Source organism: Mercenaria mercenaria, chromosome 6 (assembly GCF_021730395.1).
Source record: "Mercenaria mercenaria strain notata chromosome 6, MADL_Memer_1, whole genome shotgun sequence".
Lineage (NCBI taxonomy): Eukaryota > Metazoa > Mollusca > Bivalvia > Venerida > Veneridae > Mercenaria > Mercenaria mercenaria.
In genome coordinates this window covers 55,076,696-55,100,091 of record NC_069366.1, presented here as the reverse complement: position 1 = coordinate 55,100,091, position 23,396 = coordinate 55,076,696, and the positions used below count along the sequence as shown (strand labels likewise).

The window sequence follows — 23,396 nt, the reverse complement described above, 5'->3', positions numbered from 1 at the left end:
TAAGAATGAAATCGAGGCCGTCCAGAACGAGGCTGCACGTATAGTCACCGGTGCCACTAAACTCTGTAACATCCAGAAACTCTTATTCGATCTCGGTTGGAAACCTCTGACAGAACGACGAAAAAAACATCGCCTTGTTTTGTTCTATAAAATGGTCAATGGTCTATCACCCGCCTACCTGTCTTCACTAATTCCTGAAAACCAACATAATATCAATACTAGATTTAATCAAAGAAACATCAGAAATATCCTCTGCCAGTCACATTCATACAAATCTTCCTTTCTTCCTAAGACAATAAACGACTGGAACTTACTTCCTCAACATATCAAATCATCTCCTTCAGTCAATGCCTTCAAATCAAATCTGAATAAAAACCTACCGAAATCAAATCCTTTATTTAATGCTGGATCCAGAAAAGGCCAAATTCTTCATGCTCGATTACGTCTAGGTTGTAGCTCCCTTAACTATGACCTCAACCGCCGAGGAATCACAAACACCGCTAGATGTGATTGTGGTGAGATAGAAACTGTCGACCATTATCTGCTCCATTGTCGAAAATACCAAAATCTTCGAACTGACATATTTTCCAATCTCCAATGCGCTTTAACTCTTAACAATCTACTGTATGGTGATGAACATCTATCTTATCAACATAATATTTCCCTATTCACTGACGTTCAACGATTTATCATCTCAACAAATAGATTCAGTACATAAGCTGCGACAATCAACATCTCCCCTCTCCCACCCCCAAACGACGACGAGAGACAATAGCATAAAAATGCTCGTTAATTCTTCAATCATCATTAAAACACACACACACACACACACACACACACACACACACACACACACAAACAAAAAAACATAAAAAAACCCCAACCCAAAAAAACACACACACACAAAAACTTTGCATTATGCATTTATTTTTCACATTCATATTCCGATTAACACAACATGATACACATACTTACACAGCCTAGTTACTATTCTTCATCTAACCTCTGTTTTTCTTATGGAGCGGAATTCATATAAGTTTTAAGTAGCTTGTTTTCCAATCCATTCGATTGAAAATTTCTTTGTTTGTTTGTTTGTACTATTTTGATTGATGTATGTCTTTTTATCAAACTTTGTTAATTTCAATATAGTACTCATGTTTGTATATACAATTTGTGGAAATAAATACAGTTTAAACCAATCTAAATGGTATGAGGCGTTTCACACATTTATGGCACCTTATCACTAAAAATGTTTTATTATGGTCATATTTAGTTGAAAATTGTTTATTCAAATTCAAAACACATTTGAAAAAGGCCTACTACTTTATGTAAAGACGCTTCATAGTTAAAGTAATATCAATCTGATTGAAATCATCTCCAATAAGTGCTACGCACCTTAGATCTGAGGCACTCTTTTACCAATCAGAGCCTTGCTTTCAACATATTGAAAGTGAAAGCAGAAGTTTAGAAAAATCTATATTTAACCTGGGATTCCAGTTTTCGATATATGGGTTTATAATTCTATTAAGTAAGCTTTTATAGACGCACGAGAATTAGTTGTTTTTCGTATTTTTTTCCATTCATGATCGAAAAAAAAATTGTAAGGGAAGCTTTATATTCAACCATTGATAATATGTGGTGTACTGGTCAAGTACACAGGAAAATATTTATTGCCGCAACGGCCTGGGTTCAATTCCCGACTGGGGCGTGATTTTCTCCTGATTTCACTTTTTTAAAGATAATTTTAGAAACAAAATCTTATGTTTTATGTTCATAATATGTCGAAACTTTTATTTCAAAGAAAAATTATTTTAATCAAAATCTGAGTCCAGTCCCTTTTAGCCAAACGCTAGTTGAAACGAGTAGTCTGATTGATGGAAATAAACGTAGCATTGGAAATCCGATTACACAGAAGATTATTTGAATAGGCTGTCTTAGGAAGATCGAGAACTTTAGTCAGATTTAAGTGGTATAACAGACATCCCAAAGTGTTGTTTTTTCAGCCTAAGTGCATGAAATTAACATTTAATATTTAACTGCACGTGTATACGTCTACTGTGAAAAGGTGGACGGACATATTCACACGTAAATATCTAATGTAAGATTTGGATTCGCTATGGCAGCATTCAAAATTCATTTCTGAATGAGCTTTCTATTGTTTTCCAGGATTTACTGGCGACGCATAAACGAAATGACGTATTCAGTTTCCTGAAATATGATATAACTGCTCCATGAGAAAACCAACATAGTGCATTTGCGACCAGCATGGATCCAGACCAGCCTGCGCATCTGTGCAGTTTGATCAGGATCTATGCTGTTCGCTATCGGTTTCTCTTATACAATAGGCTTTGAAAGCGAACAGCATGGATTTTTACCAGACTGCGTGAATGCGCAGGCTGGTCTGGTTCCATGCTGGTCGCAAATGCACTATGTTGGTTTTCTCATGGTGCGGCTCATGAATTTATTATTATAACTGCTCCACGAAAGCCATCGCGGAAGTAAACGTTATTCGCAAATGCCATTTAAAACCAACATAGTGCATTTGCGACCAGCATGGATCCAGACCAGCCTGCGCATCCGCGCAGTCTGGTCAGGATCTATGCTGTTCGCTTACGGTTTCTCTAATTGCAATAGGCTTTGAAAGTGAACAGTATGGATTTTGACCAGATTGCGTGGATGCGCAGGCTGGTCTGGTTCCATGCTGGTCGCATATGCACTATGTTGGTTTCCTTATGGTGCGGCCCATTAATTTATTATTATAACTGCTCCAGGAAAGCCATCGCGGAAGTAAACATTATTCTCATATGCCATTTAATGAAGGTAGAGGGTTAGTAGAAAACAAGGTTATCTATTTTTAAAAAGAAGCTAGTCAGCAACCCGTTTTTGATTATCGCTACTGTTCAACATGTACCGACACTGGTCTGAGATTTTGAACAGTTATCAGAATCGAGGAAAATGGCAAATAAAGACAATCATATTAATTAAATTCTAGGGCCAAATTAATAAGAACAATAACACTTTTATCATTTGTTACAGGGATCTTTATTTTAATATAGATACATTTCTTAAGCAATCGTCTATTTAGAGTCACTTATTTCTGGATACGCTCCGTCATTTCATGAAATTACTGAAGCAGTCGGTTTTGTGTAAAGCTACAGTCACACATACGGACGTGTCCGTGCGTTGAGGTACGGTGCGGATTGGACTGGTCTGTGTGGGGACGGACACGGATATGTACGGAGCAGTACATCTTAGCACGGGAAAAATGGTGAGAAACGGGGAACAAAAATGTACATTGACGCGAATAAGTACGGAAAGGTTAGGCATACTATATTGAACTACATTTTACTGCGCCTGGCAAATGCCCAATACTTGCCGGGTCTGCGGCGAACTACCTTGAACTATGCTTAAGTACGGGCAGCCTCGATAACTACGTTCAGCTACGGATCAATACGCATGACTACGTTTGCATTAAAGTTTAGTAACGGGTCGGTAAGTTTCATATCGATAGGCCACGTGTAGCGTTTTCATAGCGATTTTCTTTGACATCATGTCAAACTACGGCAAGGTACGTTTCAGTATGTATAACTTCGTTTAGTACGTTTAACTACGAATGAATAAGTTTCAACCAAGTTGGACTAAAGTCACGCTCAAATGGCTTCGTATCGCTCAAACTTTTGTGCATGTTCAAAAATTGGAGAGACTTGCAAGTTTGGAACAAGTCTTGAGTACGTTTTGACCAAGTGTTGGTGCGGATTGATATGGATTACTACTTTGAGGTACGGCTCAGGTACGGATCGATACGGATTACTACGTTTCTTCCGTGGCTAGACGTAGCTATCCGCGCCGTATGTGTGACTGGCGTATTAGGGACATGCAGAGTAGTCGATCACGGGGAAATTTGACTAGCTGATAATAAAAGACCTTTATAAAAGTGTGCCTAAAATGTTTTCGCAAGCCCATGCACAAAAAAGAAGTGAAAATAAACATAAACCTCTAGATGTGACCCTAGAAATATTTGGATATTTTTCAAAAACATTTAACTGGTTTTGTGCAATTTTAGAGCTGGCGTCTTCGAACTGGAAATTTTGAATGAAGGTAATGTTTTCTAGCTTTGATAGAGCATTTACATTAGATTCTCATGAGGAAGCGAAATAATTTCCAAGCGAACATTGTAATGGGCAGGACAGACCTTTATCTTATACCGTAGCTCTATTACCGGTTGTAGTTATGCCACTTATGTGGGCTATATCAGTATACTGTTTACTTTATTTACATCTTATAAGTGCATCTATTCAAACAAAATCAGGTTTGTAAAGAGAATGTTCGTGCGACTGCAGCATGGAATTGGCTTTATTCTGAATTAAACGTTCAAGCGGTTCCGGTTCTCATTAATATAGTACATTGTTCAGAATAGAGTGCGTGATTTAAAACGTGTTTCTCCTTGTATTAATTTGCACAACGATAACATGATGTTTACAAACATGTCTGTAAATACAACTTGTTTAAATGGTAAACCGTGTTGTTGTACTTACAAAATAGACTGGCTGGCCCGGTTTATAGATTGGTCAGTGCTACGGATATGTATTGTATTCTGCCATCGAAATATTTCTAGAAAATGCTTCTTTCCCTTCCGTTTAGATCCATCAATGATAACAAACACGTTTGTTTTCTTTATGGATTGTAGATTAAAATGGAAGAAAGGGAATTCAACATTTTTCTAACATACTTAAATATAAATATTTCAAGTTTTAGTACCAAATACAAATTAGCTCGGAGGTGAAGCATACTAGCCATGGTAAACAGATTACTCAGCATCGGCATTGAAATTTTATTTCATTCTTGCAAAAAAAGCAATTATATTCGTGTGCTCTGTGACAACACGACAGAGAAACATCTAAAGCCGATATGGCAGATGAGAAAGGTTAAGCATCATATCAAAGATGATATTAATTCAATGCACTTAAGCGAATAATGACCATAATGTTATGTTATATAAAGACATATATGCAAATACAAACCATTAAAGAAAGAAAAGAAAATATGATTTGCTTCTATCCAAATGTTATCTGCATTTTACCCGACTGAGCTATGTTGCAGTATATACTAACTGGGTATTTAAAATGAAACAATTACTAATATTTACTTGTCAAGTAATGTGCAAGCATTATGAATTCTTATTTTTACGGTTATCATAAAATGAACGCGTCCTTGCGTTTGGGCGGGAATCACATTATCATTTGGGATAAAAAGGTTGGTGATTTGTGTCCGAACTGCAAACACTGATAGCAGGGCCCCCCGTGGCCAAGTGGCTGAGGCTAAGGTCGTTGACTTGATCCTGGCCGATACGGGTCTGAGCCTCGCTCTGGACGTAGAATTACACATATAAAAGCGTTGAATTCTACATGTGAGGACACAATCCGGGTCGGTGATTACCCAGATGCCCACAAGTAATGAAATAATTCACTGGACACCTGGGGTCTTCTTCGACAATCAAAAGCTGGAGAGTCGCCATATGACGTGCGACGTTAAACCCGACAAAATACAAAACAAAAAAGTAAACACCTTTAAAAGGACGTAATTTAGCGTAAAAGTCGTGTAATAATATTATTTTACAGCAACTGAAATGCAATTATTGTGTCTCAAATGTAGTGTTTGAATCATCTCATCTGAAGTTGAACTCAGAATAGAAGTACAAAATAATTTCAAGGAGAGTCATGATGGAACTTCCTTCCTCATTCGACCTTGACCATTTGACATCGAGTAATACTGAAGGAACCTTTTACAACTGTTCACCACAATTATCTGACGAGACGCTCGCATGACCATGGGACACGTTTTATAAACGCCCATAATTAAGTATAGACTCTTTGAGAATAAAATTCACGAGATTCACGAGAAAGATCACATAAGAGGGGTTGTATCACCTAGTTGTTGTTAAATGGTCATGGGGCGACCTGGTTTATTTGTAAAACATGTCAGAGATAATCATTTAAGAACAATAATTGTAATACGAATGAATGAACGTTATACCCGAAATCATTTTTAATATATAAAACAGTCAGTGAATTAATGGTTGGTTACGAAATGTGAAGGGTTCGTTCATACATTTGTTAAATTCTATCTGCTCTACATAAAATTCAGAAGATTCACGAGAAAAGATCACGTAAGACGGGTTGTATAATACCTTTAAAAGTATATGCAAGATAGATATACAACCTTTATCCGCAAAAAAATCTTTAGAATATTTCAATGTTGTTTAATATAGTGAAATACAATTAAATTATCCAACCCGGTAGTGAATCTAATTCTGAGGGTTGCCGATTGATTTATTCACCAAGAGTTATCGAGGTTGGTCGAGTAGATATCAGGCACTCGTACTTTTGTATATCGGACATAACTTTCTCGTATTTTCACCTAGTGCTGGAAAAACTTTTCTTACACTCAGGGGTGTAGGATTGCCGTTGGGCTGAATGTACAAATGTACGCTCCTAGATTGTTACATCTGTTTTAAAGTCCAGGTTCAGTGGCATATTTTGTTAAGAGTCTGTCCATTACTCAACTAAATGTTGGTAACTTGGAAACATGAGCCTTATTTTTGTAACTGAATATTCAGGATAAATACTTTATGCGACTTGGAACCGTATATCATATTAGGACCTCCAAAGACATTTTAGCTCAACTATTTCATTTTTTTCCAAAGAGAAGAGCTGTTGTCACCCTTTCGATGGCATCGTTGTCAGCGTCCAAATTGGCGTCCGCTTATAGATTTACATGTAAACAGTTTTACTGTACGGAGGCATTTTCGTGACTCACACTCACATCTGAAATACAAGAAACAAAATGTTTACAAGTATTATGAAATGGGTCTACAAATATATCATTATCCGTTAAGGTGACTCCTATCAGATTATTCTTTTAAAAATAATTAGGAACCAGAACTTTGTCTACAAAATTGTGAAATATCAATTTAACTATTTTCATGATATTAAAATGCCTGCTATTATCAAGTATTTTTATGAATTTATTTTATCAAACTCTTTCATATTACTACAAAAGACACTTTTTTACCTGTGACCGACACTGTGAGTTTATCATAGACGTCTTCTTTCTTACTTTTATGTAATCTTACTATAAGAAATTTTTGGTATTTTCATATCCGGGATAGTACCTTGTACTAATTATATGTATATAATTATATGTATTTGCATTTTTATATTTTGATTAACGTTTTCCCGCCATTTGACGTTACGTTATCAGTTTTACGTCACGTCCGTTGTTTATATTTGTATTTGTATTATCCTGATGAAGGCGTTAGCCGAAACGTTGATGAGATAAAAAAAACTATACATAATACGTGTTGTTGTTGAAATACCTATCGCATTATCTACCAGAAAGCAACAACATGGCATCTAATGATCCACGTATAAGACAACTAGAACAATTAGCGGAAAAACAGATGACCTGTTGTTTAAAGTCAGCGGTGATATTTGCGACCGAATCCGTGATGATCATCTACGCCGGTCTCGTGAATATGGTCGTATCATGGAAGAAACAAGAACTGAGATAAAGAAACTTATGAGTAATGATGAACTATTCAAAGTGGACGCTGAAATCTGTCAAAAACAGAAAAGAAGAAAGAAAATCTTTTAGTTAAACACGAGAAAAAACTCAAGTTTCTCAAATCTTCAGTGAAGAAACCAGAAGAAACAATCATCATTGTTGATGATAAAGATACAGGCGTAAAAGATACCACTGTCAACAATGATCGACGAAGGCATCCATCCAATAAAAAATGAGAGAATACGCAAAAGAAACAAAAAATGCAAAACCGATCCAAGCCGTTTAAAACTCAGTCTAAGATCGACAGAATCGTTCAAAATCCACCCAAGACTAATACTTCCGGTGAAAGACATATACCGTCAAATTCATCACCATCGGACAAACCAAAAAACGAGAAAGCCCCGGGCACCAGGAAATCTTATGCAGAGGCCGTAAAAAGCGGGGCACAAATACCAGTGAACACCCAAAATCTCCAACAAACGTTACAAACGCTTGCAACAGTTGTCAAGAACCTTTTAACAGCAACAGCAACTGTAGAAAAAAGCGACAGCGACGTTTCATCCGGGTTCCCGACAAGAAAACTTGGCGGAAAACAAAAAGGAGGATTCGGAAGATACAGAAAGGGAAAAACACGGTATTGAACTTATCATCAAAGCAGCTAAGCGATGATGACTACATACTTCTTGGTAAGGGACTTAAATTTTGTCCAAAAACTAAGTCACATGACACTATTAAACTTGCAGAGGATATTTTTAGATTTAATCGTAGACTTAGACTTAAGGAGTATTTTAGTAATAAGTATGAAAATGATGAAAATAGCAATGATATTGGGGAAAATAATGGTGACAACTATCGCGATTTCCCTTTCTTCATTAAAACTGAATCAACATTTACCCCACCCGCCGGGCGGGATACATATTTAGATTTTTACATAACTGCAGTAACTGAAGAAATATTACAGTCTCAGAAAAATACCAAACGTTATAGTAACATATCAAAGGCTGAATTGGATTCCCTGCGAAATCTTTCACGAGATAAAGATATTATTATAAAAAAAGGCAGATAAATCAAATACTGTCGTAATTATGAACACAGAAGACTACCGAAATGAGGTGTTGAGACAATTAAATAACGACACATATTACGAGAAATGCACGGATGATCCTACAGATGCAGTACAGCATAATATTTCCGACTGTTTGGAGGACTTGGAAAAGACAAATAGCCATATTCATAATGAATTCGATACATTTCCAGCGGACATTCGTACCCCTTGTTTCTATGTCCTGCCAAAAATTCATAAACGTCCAGACATCAATTTACCTATACAGTACCCTGGCAGACCTATCGTCTCAGCGTGTAATTCGCCAACTGAGAACATTTCTAAGTATATGGACTTTGTACTTAAACCGCATATGATTAACTTGCCGTCATACGTGAAAGACACTACTGACTTTATTAATAAAGTGAAAAATATGAAAATTAAAAGTAAAAACACATATTTGGTAACACTAGATGTATCATCTCTTTATACTAACATTCCACATAATGACGGAATTGACGCCTGCAAGTATTTTCTACAACAGGACAACCATAACAGCAAATTATCGACAGAAGAAATTTCCCATTTGCTGAAACTTGTACTCGAAAATAACTACTTTAAATTTGGCGACAATTATTACCTCCAAAGGATGGGCACGGCCATGGGTAGTTCTATGGCACCAACCTATGCTTCCCTGTTCATGGGCAAGTTTGAACATGACTTCTTCCAAACTCGGGACATTAAACCAACACTGTGGTTAAGGTTTCTTGATGATGTGTTTATGATATGGGATCATTCGCTTGACGAGCTGCATTCATTCATCAATGAAATAAATAGTTTCCATCCGAATATTAAGTTTACTCACACCATATCGAATAAATCCGTTTCCTTCTTGGATGTTCAAGTATCGAAAAGCGATTCGCTTCAAACTGAAACGGATATTTATGTGAAAGAAACAAGCAACCATCAGTATCTCGACTACACTTCATGTCATCCGAAAATGTGCAAGGACGGAATTCCTTACAGCCAGGCCAAACGTTATAGGAGAATTATATCGGACGACGATTCATTTAATTCGTCACTTCATGAATTACGTGACTTCTTTTTAGACAGAAATTATCTTAAATCTGTGACAGATGCAGCTTTTGAAAAAGTATCACATATGACACAAAGTGACGCACTAAATTCCTCAACCAGAGACAAGAAAAATTTACTCCCATTCACAGTGGTATATAATCCGTCGTTACCAAATATTGGCCGTTCAATTAATAAATACTGGGATCTTTTGAAGTTATCAAATAACGAAGGTGTTAATTTTGTGCATAATACGTACAAACCTACTGTAGCGTATAATCGGCCTAAGAATCTGCAAGACTTTTTGATAAGCTCAGAGTTTACGACTAACAGTACGAACATTTGCGCATCTGAAAGTTGTAAAAGAAACCGTTGTTCACATTGCCCGCGTATTAATACTGGGACATCATTTACGAGTCACGTTACAAAGGAGACATTCAATTTACGTCACAACATGAACTGTCAAACTAAAAACGTAGTGTACTTAATAACATGCAAAAAGTGCAACATGCAGTATGTTGGACAAACTATGCAACCTGTTTCCAAACGTATGAACAGCCACAAATTTGATATATGTAATTTCATTGACTCTGCATTCTCTTCCAATGTTGCTACACACTTTAATGCAAATAATCATTGTATGAATGACTTCTCATTTATGCCGACTGATATTGTGAAAAATAATATTGACCGTCTCTGTAAAGAAACTTTCTGGATCCATAAACTAAAAACAAAAAGTCCGGAAGGATTAAATTCAAAACTGCTATTTACAATAGATTAAATTCATGAATATTATGCATGTGCAGTTGTGCATTTACACATATACTCTGGGTACTATTCCGTTTTTTCCTATCGCCGCTTTTTTATGTAATCTTACCATAGGAAATTTTTGGTATTTTCATATCCGGGATAGTACCTTGTACTAATTATATGTATATAATTATATGTATTTGCATTTTGATATTTTGATTAACGTTTTCCCGCCATTTGACGTTACGTTATCAGTTTTACGTCACGTCCGTTGTTTATATTTGTATGTGTATTATCCTGATGAAGGCGTTAGCCGAAACGTTGATGAGATAAAAAAAACTATACATAATAAGTGTTGTTGTTGAAATACCTATCGCATTACTTTTTATATGCAATATCAGCCGGTCCTTCTTTGCTAACATCGCTAAAATTCGTGACAAATTTTCTATTGATACTTTCTGCGAGTTTAAAATTCAAATGATGTTAAACTGATAATGCCATACGAAATTACCGATGTTTAGTTGCTATTGACTATGGCTTATAATGATAATAAGACTTTAGATCTAAGTTTATTAAAGCAACAAATGCTATATAAATCTAATTCCAAGATGAAACTTATCGTATATTTGAAGTTTCTATATAAATGAATATTGTTTAAATAAATAATTCAATTCACTCCCGTATTCCATTCCCATTGACTTGTGTTTTTCTCGTTGTCCTTGGTTTTCAATGTTTCTGAAACATAACAGTATTTAAATGTTACTGTGTGTTGTTTAAAAGTGAAATGTAAATTAAAGAAAAGCTTATGAACTAAAGCAATGATACATAATTTGAGCCGCACCATGAGAAAACCAATTTGGATCTAGATGCGCAGGCTGGTCTGGATCCATGCTGTTCGCAAATGCACTATCTTGGTTTCTAATGGTGCAGATCATTTAATTAAAATAGATGTGAAGTTTCTCTTATCTAGTAACAAGACGAAAAAAGATAGAAACAGAAGTGTTTGAAAAACAACATTACTTATTTATATATTGCATATGGGATCCGCATAATTAATACCCGGACTTTATCTCTAAAGTTATATCCCTGTAAATAAAATCAACTATAGGATTTATAAGATTCATCGTGTTATCATAATGCTTCACGTAAATGTGATACTACATACCATTTTGTTTCCTCTTGTAACATAAGAAGGCAAGTGTAGATAATAAAACTGTAATATTGTCTTATTGGATGCTTTACAAAATGATACGATGTTATCTGCATTCTGACGCAGCAGCATGGGTGGTACAACCTGAATTAGAATTTGCATTTTACTTACTGAAAGGTACAGCAGACTATGTGCCCTAAAAGTCCTTCAAAAACATAGTTTTGAAGAAAAAAAACAATCACCGGAAAAAAAGCATATTACAGTACGGCATATACACAAACTTAAATGGACAAGACAGTGTAAATACAAAGGGTCATTGTTTAGGTTCCTCTTGTGTTTATGTAAATTAAAAGTTACGAGTTTTCCGGTATTCGTATATGAGGACATTGGTTTCTTATACTATTAGGTTATTTAACATTGTTCTGTACAATACGGAGATATATTTGGACGAGTACCCAGCTGAGAAAACCATATTGGACGAGTCGCTAGGTGAGTCCAATATGGTTTTCTCAGCTGGGCACGAGTCCAAATATATCTCGTATTGTACAGTACAATGTTACATAACCTTTTTTATTCTATATCTATTTTATTTTAGTTTAAATTAAAAATGTTTCACTGAATATTGTATTCCTGCCTATTCTGTATTTTCCCAGCTTGGTATGAGTGCAAATATATATTATACAGCACAATGTTAGCTCCTAAATAACCTTTTTATTCTATATTTATTTCACTTCATACGTAATATACGTAAATCATTGAATGTTGTTTTTCTGCATATCAGTATTAAATCAATTATATGGTGAAACCTCCCTACAACAGCCATTTGGCGATTTGGGTGGTTATAATACTTGAGATATTACGCCCACAAACATTGTCAGCAAGTTTGGTGAAGATCCGATGAAAACTGAATTAGAATGGACATGCTTTGGATGCCGACCGCCCGCCCGCTGCCACGGGTGTTCACATATTACGCCGAGATATTATGCCTACAAACATTGTCAGCAAGTTTGGTGAAGATCAGATGAAAACTGTTGGATTTAGAGAGCTGACAAAGCTAAATTTGCAGTTTTCCTGTACGGGTTGTCCAGAGGTCCGGTTACCAGACCCCTAGCTACTGCCATTCAAAATATTCTCAACCTGTGACAAAATAATAGATTTTTCCAATCAATAAGATTTTCTTCCAATTATATCTGTATAGATCTAGATCTATATAATTTCTATTTGGGAATACCTGTTCTTCTTCTTCTGAAACTTGTTCTTAATCAGATAGCATTGCCATCACTTGAATCGTTTTTGTGTGTTGTAAACAAACAAACGACAATTAAATCCTGATTTCAAGATGATAATCAAACTCTGTACATAGAGCGCCTACTTCATCCGATTTACATTCGGAACATTTTCACGCGTTTCGGGCTTTTCGGGCATACAGGTATGCCTTAAGGCGATATTGGCATACCAGGAGAGGCATTCGCCCGAGGGCTTTACCCGAGGGCCAATACAGCTCTAGTTTGCAAATATCGCTATATGACACACAAGCCCTGTTTTATAACCTTTTTATTGCATATGTTCCACTAAACTGTTAAATTGAAAACAATATTATTTTTTATGTTGGACAAGCGTCATTGAATGTTCATGTACTACGCGGAAACGCCAAAGTTGTCTGATGACGTTGACGTAATTTCCTTCCAAATATTTGTTTAAATTTATGCATTCTTTGGCCGTAGTTCCTTCTGTTTGCCTTATTTAACCACGCTAAAACAGGAAACTAGTGAAATAATATTAATTTTTCATATTTTCTTTTGCAATATCAATGTTTACTTGTCGTCTCCTCTGTTTACGCATAAAAGTTCGATGTTTTGCGCACCCGGAAGTGTGATATCGACATCAGACACACCAGCTTACATGAACACTAATATCGGTCTCATGCTGCTCTTATACGTTTAAATTCAGAGTGTTTGTTACTTTATTTAGTAACATATGTAATAAAGTGTTTTATTGCCGGAAATTGCGCGTAATGCTATGCAAAAATGCAAAAACAGGATGCGAAGACGAAATATTAATACATGTATCTCACTTTGGCGTTTCCGTATTTTTTTTTTTTTTTTTTTTTTTCGCATTTTCAGATACTTATCAGACTTACCGATCCATCGACCAAAAAGTGATATGCAAAAGTACATATAATGCGATATCATGTGGTTCGTGGTTTAGTGGAGTAAATGTAATCAGATATTGAACAAACGCGATAATTTACCCGCTGAACCGAAAGGTTAGGTATGCAGGAATGCTTATTCTATTTATGCTACAAGTAGACCAGATTTAACCAGTTTTATAAGATATTGCATAGGCTTAAATATTTACTTTTTTAACTATACAAATTTTGCAATGACCTTGATTTCAATATTTTTCAGCAGAAGGTAGAATTTATACACCGCTTCATCGGAATGAACATTTAGGATACTAGGAAGTTTTATTCTATTTAGAAATATAAACAAAGCTATATATTTTCTAAGGGTCTTTTAAATTTCTAATGAGATAAAACAAAAAAGTTATTGTCCTAGTATTTTTACAAATAGATGTAGGTCACCAAAATGGAATGAAAATGATTTACCCATTATACAGTCTTGAAAAACGGCGTTTAACCGAAAGCAAACAAATAAACGAAAACATATTATACTATATGTAAGCTGTAGTAGAACTAAGCATTGGGTTGATTATATAATAAAGGATAAATTGAGATACATTGAAATAATGTACAAATAAACTTGTGGGAAATTTTTTGTAAAGCTAAACCAAAACGTCTGATTATTTAAATTAAGCACATCGTAAATGTCTATACGAGTGTTTTATGATCAATGTTTAACCTCTTATCAGCGTATCCTTTATTTGTATCCTATCTTTTCTTCCGGTATATAGAGTTCAGTATGTAAATAATGCTTTCATTGGCCGAAAATGATTTGATGGGTATTTGGATGTTAACTTGCAGCGACGCAGGAAGTATTTTCAATTAAACAACGGATTGGGATACTGTGTCATAAATAAGAGGTTAGTGATATAGTGATTATTCGACTTAATTAACTCAGACCCTGTAAAACTATTCATTCTCAATTTAAAAATAACCTAACAAACCTAATTTGCAAACAGGACGAATACTGTTGTGTCCGCTTCAAAACACAGTATCTAAATACAACCGTTTAGTGAGAAATAGACGGTCCTCACATTGATATTTGTATTAGTAAAAACAATGTGGACATTGTATACTTATGCAAGTGGCGGATATGCCAATTAAAAGCCTACTCCGCGTGGTGTAGGACTGGACGCGAAGGCAACTGAATAATTCCTATGTTTTCATAAGAAATTGAAGAACATACCTAGAACTGACGACGTTCCAATCTCGTTTCAATTGCAAAAATTACAACAATGCAAACATGTTGAATATAAGATCACAAACGTTTAGCTTTTAACATTAGCATAGCATCTTTAAAACAGAAATAAAGGTCTTTGTCTGTGACGCTAACATACTGAATTTTGTATTATTTCTTTTCAGAGAAACCCTCAAAATGCATTTCTTGCTTTTGCTAATATTAACACTCGGTACAGATGTTGCAGCACACTCAGGAAAAGATATAAAAATCACAGATGCCTACTTAACAAGCATTTTGAAACGAAAAGAGATGCAAAAGTTTCAAAGAAATGCAACATCCAGTGAAAACAGTATAGATTACAGTCAAGATGAAACAAAAGAGGATCGCTTTTCAACAGAAACCAAGAGGATTAACGTTGCTGACAGATTTGAAACTGGCGATTCTAGAAACAGTCACAATACAAATAACACTGCAAAGGTGTCACCTAGCAGCCTTTCAGGAAAAGAAAGAAAAGTGGAACGTGAAAAAAATTTTAATTCAGGCGAAGTAAATGAGTGCAATATATCGATTGCAAAAAGAAGTATTCAGTATTTTCAGAGTAAACTTCTGACAAATGATCCGCATTTTGTTCAATTTCGTATTCGCTTACCCAGAGACACAAACCATACATCCTCAGAAGATGTGTTTCAAGGTGGACGATGGTATTGGACCTACAATACATCCGCTGGACCGTTCCCTTTCTTATCGTGGAATTTAGATTATGGTTTACTCACGTACGGACTTCTGGATGTAAAAACTATTCACATTCCGTACGTTTATCTCAATGTGACTTCCGGTTGTAGCATTAAATACGGAACAGATCTTACATCTTCCCAAATAACAAAGGCACTTGTCTCTTTGGTCAGTTTTAAAGAAGTAAAGCACGATTATATCAAATATCGTGAAAGCTACTTCTGTTACCTCGTTATCAACAAAAATATACTGGGAACGCTTAGATACTATGCAGCTCAGTATCTTATATATCCATGTTCATACATACGTTATAAATGTTGCACAGTGAATTATAATTACACGAGTCAGGAACTTTATCATTCCTGTCCAGAGGGAAAAATTCCAGGAATTCATACATGGACTCAAACTTCTCATGTGCCTTTTATTTTGGGAATTTTACTAGTAGCGTTTTGCCCGATAACCATGTTTAAGTTTTTCGCCTGGACTGCAAAACGCGACAGAGTCGTTGGGAATGATTTTGAACAAGATCCTGAAAATTCCGTCGAGGGTTTCGAATTAATTGAAGAGGAAGAAAATTGGATTTACGCTGATGGAATTAAGTCACCTTTAACATTTTATGACCTGTTCAGCTTTGACGTTTTAGGACTTTATAATGAATATCCTATTCTTACGTCAAGACTACGTCGACTGCTTTGTCTTATGTTTGCACCATTGATAATTTACATTCAGATTGCATGGTATAGTAGAGGATTGGGTGTGTGGGATGACGATGATAAGATAACTGTGAACGCTTTAGTCGAAGTTGGAACACCAATGGGATTCCTTTCGATATTGGCGGATCCAGGAAACAAACATAAAACCTTTGTCCCTGGTCTTGGAGGTCCGGTAGCAATTACAATTATGTATTTTACCTTTGGTTTCTTATTTATGGTACTTCCACGTTGCTTAAAACAGATAGTTGAAGATGGTTTGCCAAATTCAAACCTTTATATTCCATCTCCTTTGTTCTTTGGGTATAAAGAAATTGTGAAAATGTCACAGATAAAAGTAGAACCGGACCAGCTTGAGCCTGGATACACAAAAGGATCAACTCTGATGAAATGTAGTTTTTATTTACTTTTTACAACGAAATTCTGGATCAGGGTATGGCGAATTCAGACACGACGAGTTCCTTGGTTTGGTAAAAGTACAATTAGATGTTTTTGTGCAGCGTTAGCCATTTTTGTTTTGCCTTTATATATAGTGTTCTGCATTATTGAAATTATCCTCTGCCTTCTATATTACGGATTACCATTTTGTTTTTTCGTGGTTGTTATGGTAAAGGGGGCAACAAGGGCTCTTGGATACTTAAAATATCAAAGCAGGTTTCTTTCTTGGATGTTTAGTTTTAAGATATTTATTGCAGTTGGAGTAACCGTCGTATTTGCAATGTTTTCTTTGTTGGCTTACATCGTTGGCGTGTTGTTCATCAACAGCTTTGGAATAGTTACTCAGGTTATAACATTGTGCTTCATTGCGGTTATAATCTATCCTTCCGTATCATTTGGATACCTGTTCTTTTTCGTAATCGTCCTTTACTACTTCATCAAACAAATCAGAAATTTTAGCGACGTTTACACTGAGCTCTTAACTATAGCAGTTGATAAATCGAAAGCTATGGCACAGGAACCATACAATGTCACTTTGCTCGAAGGCTACTTAACTATTTCAAATGTCAATTGTGAGAGTCTTAAAGGAATTCGGATTAACGGAAACATTATCAATAACACGGAAGATAGTTTTGTGGATCAAGACATCAAAGGACCTTTGACGATCAGGGAGAAAGATGACGTCTATGGTATTCCTAGAGGATTGTTTAATTTTCTAGTGAAAAAACACCGCCCTATACACCAGCAGTTCTTAACATTAGTATTCAAGGTGTCTATTATGGTTGCGTTTATTTTTCTTACTTTGAGCATTTCTTCTAATTACGTGACTGGTCCAACAACTGAAATATCAGAAGTAATGCACGTGATCTTTATTGTTGTAGTCGGTGTTATCCCACAACTTATTGGAGTTGCATTTGCTAATTCAAATTCAGTTTTGGTGAGAGAAATCGAAGAGAGAAAAATTGAACACTCTATAATAGAGTACTGGTCTACAAAATGAATTGTTTACAAAAAATGACCCGCTTTAGGAGACTGCTTCATTGAAACGTTGCTATGCCTTTTGATTCGTTTGTTTGTTTTGAATTGCCTGTGTATTCGTTTAACTTTATAAGTGTTTGTGTATATATCCGGAAAATATGTTATTTACACCTTCCTACCTACCTACACGTATCTTCGCAAATACAGCCATCCAGCTATCCATCCATTCATCCATACATACATACATTGTGGTAGGGTTTGCTTTAAAGGGACGTATATTTGGAACGTGACTCTGTTCAGGATCTTTTGTCCTGGTTTTTTTTGTTATTTCATTATATTGCGTGTTAAGGTCATAATTGGAGACTTCATGCCTTCAGTTTGAATTCTGAAATGTGATGCGCTTCAGTTTGAATTCTAAAAACTTGTTTTGATGCGGAGAGAGATGCTAAATCAAGTAATGGAAAATCTCGGATTGCATTTCTTTCGCTTTTCATTGTTATGACAATTATGTCATAATGGATAATAATACCTAGTCTTTTTTTCAAACGTTTAAAGCCGGAAGTGTTTCGAGTTAGTAATTATCTTCCGGTTCATATAAGCTTACAGGAGCTATCAAGGTGAACTATTTTTGCCACTCACTGTATATCGTCCGTCAGTCGTCTGTTTTGTCCATTAGCATTTCCTTCAAACGTATTCTCATCTACAGCCATCAGTTGGAAATTAATGAAGCTTGATCTTGATGTTCTTTGGGAGGTGCTCTTCCAAACTTCAGCTTTGTTTGCACATACCACCGTCATCTCCCCCTTAACGACTGGTCCGATTAAAAATTAATTAGTTTATGGAAATGTTCTTTTGGTAATCATCTAACAAATTGTTCAAAAGATGGTATGGTTACTTTTCCCTGTATGTATATAACAAAAGTTTTTGATTTTTTTTGTTAGAAACTGCTGTCTTGATTTTGAATAATTATACATAAATGATCCTTTTGTGACCTTCTACAAGATTATTTAAATTACTCATATTCTCCAAAACATGGCCACCAGTTTCTATGTATGTATGTGTTTAATGGGAACTTTTAGCAAATCTTGCCAGAAACTGTTGGCCTTATTTTAAAATTATTTCACAAGAAATGTTCCGTGAGTGACCCTTTAGAAATAACTTCAATTTTATCAGACACATGTACATTTGTATGTCAAAAACTCATTTCCAATATATATCGCTACTTTAAAGTGGAAATGTTCAAAATCTCCTCTAAGAACCTGTCTTCCAGATATTAGCCCTTTTCATGCTGGATACGACCAACTCTCATGATCTGCACTGTTCGCTATTCAATGAGTATCTTTTAGGTAAGCACCCCTTTAAACAGTGTACTGTCCAAATTGAAAGATGGACTAGTTCATTATAGAAATTTAGCAAGGTAAGGGTTAAGATAACTAATCACAAAGGTTTCTTTCTGTGCCATTTATTCTGATTCGTCAGAAACATAGCCGCCATAGTTAAAGAAATCCAAATAACATTTCGTCCTAAACCGTTGGATCGATTTTGTTGTAGTTTTATAGAACAGTTCTTTAGCCACCAACTACGAAAATGTTCAGATATTCTAATTTGTAAAAAAAATGTCATTATCGCCAGTGCTAAGAATAGCAAATATTCAAACAACATTTTCAAAAGAACTGTTCCAATTTTACAAATGGTTTCACAAAAATGTTTTCTGGGTGGCCCTCTACTAAAGTTATTAAAGCCAAATATGACAATGCTGTTAGAAGGGTCGAGTTTTTCCCCAACATTCTAAGTAATTTGGTAGAACGTTTCTTATTATACCATGTAGTGAGGGTCATGATGGCCTTCTTGTTTTTAACTCTTACCTAATGCTAATGTTAATGTACCTGTGTTTGTAGTTCAATTTTATTACTTTCTATAATAAAATATTGAGATAAAGCCTTTTTTTTTATTCTATTTGTATATTATATATTTCCCATTTTTCATAACAGTGAAGCAAGACAGAGTAATTCATCAGAATTAATTGAATGAAAATATTACAATCAATCCATTTTATATTATTATTTATTTATTTATTTATTTATTTCAAGAAAAAAACGAATTACCTGTTTAAATGACCCTGAGCTAAAATAAGGAAATATAATCCAAGTGCTATGAGGCGTTTCACACATATATGGCACCTTATCACTAAAAATGTTTTGATATGGTCATATTTTGTCGAGACTTGTTTATTCAAATTCAAAACACATTTTTAAAAAGTCCTACTACTTTATGTAAAGACGCTTAATAGTTAAAGTGATGTCAATCTGATTAAAATCATCTCCAATTAATGCTATGCACCTTGGATCTGAGGCACACCTTTACCAATCAGAGCCTTGCTTTCAACATTTTGAAAGTGAAAGTAGAAGTTTAGAAAAATCTATAGTTAACCTTAGAATCCAGTTTTTTGATATATGTGTTTATAATTCTAATAAGTAAGCTTATATAAACGCACGAGAATTAGTTGTTTTCATATTTTTTCCATTTATAATTGAAACGTGTTTGTAAGGGAAGCTTTATATTCAACCATCGATAACTACGTGTTCTTCTGTGGTGTACTGGTCAAGTACGCAGGAAAATATTTATTGTCGCAGCGGCCTGGGTTCGATTCCAGACTAGGACGTGAGTTTCTCCTGATTTCACTTTTTAAAAAATACTTTTAGAAACAAAATCTCATTTTCTTATGTTCATAATATGTCGAAACTTTTATTCTAAAGAAAAAATTATTTTAATCAAAATCTGAGTCCAGTCCCTTTTAGCCAAACGCTAATTGAAACGAGTTTGGTTGAAATAAGCATAGCAATATATGAAATCTGATTATACAGAAAATGAATTTGAATAGGCTGTCTTAGGGAGATCGAGAACTTAGTCAGATTGACGTGATATAACAGACATCCCAAAGTATTGTTGTTGTTTTTCTTTTCAGCCTAAGCGCATGAAATTAACATTTGAGCCGCACCATGAGAAAACCAATATAGTGGCTTTGCGACCAGCATGGCTCCAGACCAGCCTGCGCATTCACGCAGTCTGGTCAGGATCCATGCTGTTCGTTACCGGTGTCTCTAATTGCAATAAGGTATAAAAGCGAACAGTATGGATCCTGTCTGACCAGACTGCGCGGATGTGCAGGCTGGTCTGGATCCATGCTGGTCGCAAAGCCACTATGTTGGTTTTCTCATGGCGCGGCTCATTAAATCCTTAACTGCACGTATATACGTCAACTATGAAAAGGTGGACATCATCACTAAAGCGGGCATATTAACATGTAATTATCTAATATAAGATTTAGATTCGCTATGATAGAACTCTCCATTCAAAATTCATTTCTTAACAAGTTTTTTTTATTGTTTTCAAGGATTAACTGGCGACGCATAAACGAAACGACGTATTCATCTTCTAGAAATATATTAATTAAGCAACCAACGTAGTGCATTTGCGATCAGCATGGATCCAGACCAGCCTGCGCATCCGCGCAGTCTAGTCCATACTGTTCGCTAACGGTTTCTCTAATTGCAATAGGCTTTGAAAGCGAACTGCATGGATCCTGACCAGACTTCGCGGATGCGCAAGCTGGTCTGGATCCATGCTGATCGCAAATGCACTATGTTGGTTTTCGCATGGTGCGGCTCATTAATTTATTATTATAAGTGCTCCACGAAAGCCAACGCGGAAGTAAACATTTAATGAAGAGACAGGGTTAGTAGAACGCAAGGTTTTCTGGTTATCTATTTTTAAAAAAGCTAGTCAGCAACCGTTACTGTCTATTTAGAGTCGATACGCTCCAACATTTTATGAAATTCGTGAAGCAGTTGGTTTTGTGTAAAGGACATGCAGTGTAGACGATCACGGTGAAATTCGACTAGCTGATAATGACACGTATGAATTTGTTAACCTTTATATAATTGTGCTTAAAATGCTTCCGCAAGTCCATGCACAAAAAAAGAAGTGAAAATAAACAAAAAAGCTCCAGATTTGACACTAGACATATCTGGATATTTTTCCATCAATTTTAACTGGTTCTGTGCAGTTTTAGAATGAAAGTAATGTTGATTTTTTTATCTTTGATAGAGCATTTACATTAGATCCTCATGAGGAAGCGAAATAATATACCAAGCGAACATTGTAATGGGTAGGACAGATCTTTATCCATATAACGTAGGTCTATAAATATGAGACACACCGTTGTAGTTATGCCACTTATGTCGGCTTTATCAGTAAATTATCTGTTTACTTCATTTACACCTTATAAGTGCAGCTATTCAAACAAAATCACGTTTGTAAAGAGAATGTTCGTGCGACTGCAACATGAAATGGGCTATATTCTGAATAAAAGGTTCAAGCGGTTCCGGTTCTCATTAAAGGTGGATAATCAGATTTTGGCTAAGTAACGGATTTGTTTTAAACTTTAACATCTGATCATTTACACTCATTTATGTTCAGTTGTTAGCGCTTAATACAAGTTAGGTTTTCACTGGAGATATTTTTAATAATTGGTTTTCCTATTGCAGTTGCCCAACCAAGATCGAGTTATTTTATCATAAGTATAAATGTGATAAACATACTTTACCTAAGAAAATGTATAACTAACCGATATATTGTATTATATTCGTAAAATAATTGCATTAACAATTACATATATAGATTGAATTCATTAGAAATGCAAGTTTGAAAAATTATTATTACCTCCCTTTGCCTATCTTGGTTGCGATAGAATGGAAAAAAATGAAATTCAGAAGCTACATGCATTTTAAAACCCACCTTTTGATTCAGATTGTTAAATATTTGGTATATCTATCCAATGCGAATGTAAAACTCGGAATTATATGGAAATAAAAAGAAATACCAAGCATTTTAAATATTTTCATATTAAAGGGGAGTAATTACAAATTTTTATGAAAATCAATAAAGTATACATTTCTAACAGGAATCTAACTCTAAGTAATGGGTATTTTTGTTTCTTAAATAAATCTCTAACAGAATATACAAAAAGTAAAAAATGTCACTAAATTTTGCTTAAATGTGATTGACCATCTTTAATAAGATACGTTGTTCAGAATAGAGTGCGTGATTTAAAATGTGTTTCTCCTCGTATTATTTTGCACAACAATAACTAGATGTTTACAAACATGTCTGTAAATACAACTCGTTTAAATGGTAAACCGTGTTGTTGTACTTACAAATAGACTGGCCCGGTTTATAGGTTGGTCAGGGCTACGGATATGTATTGTATTCTGCCATCGAAATATTTCTATTAAAGGCTTCTTCCCCTTCCGTTTAGATCCATCAATGTTAACAAAACACGTTTGTTTATTTTACGGACTGTATATTAAAATGGTACGGTGCCCCTAAAGTGACATGTTACACACTTTTTTTCCACTTAGGTAATGTGAGACTTTTTTTATTTCGTTTAAACGAAATGCTCTGTGACAACACGACAGAGAAATATCTAACCCGATATGTTAAGCATCATAACAAAGATGATATTAATTAAATGTATGCACTTAAGCGGATAATCATCATAATATTTTGTTATATAAAGACATATATGCAAATACAAA

General features: G+C 35.1%; 2 protein-coding genes across 2 annotated transcripts; both read left to right on the top strand.

Moving 5' to 3' along the window:
* The first annotated feature begins 8,648 nt into the window (after positions 1-8,648).
* LOC123558373 (uncharacterized) lies at positions 8,649-10,249 on the top strand. The gene is made up of 2 exons (XM_053546823.1): positions 8,649-9,833; positions 10,238-10,249. Exons 1-2 carry the CDS (start codon positions 8,649-8,651, stop codon positions 10,247-10,249), a joined length of 1,197 nt encoding a protein of 398 aa, XP_053402798.1.
* Positions 10,250-14,494: 4,245 nt separating this feature from the next.
* On the top strand, positions 14,495-19,737 carry LOC128557754 (uncharacterized). The gene is made up of 2 exons (XM_053545963.1): positions 14,495-14,621; positions 15,124-19,737. The coding sequence occupies exon 2, from the start codon at positions 15,137-15,139 to the stop codon at positions 17,819-17,821; it is 2,685 nt and encodes an 894-aa protein (XP_053401938.1). The 5' UTR covers positions 14,495-14,621; positions 15,124-15,136; the 3' UTR covers positions 17,822-19,737.
* Positions 19,738-23,396: the final 3,659 nt, after the last annotated feature.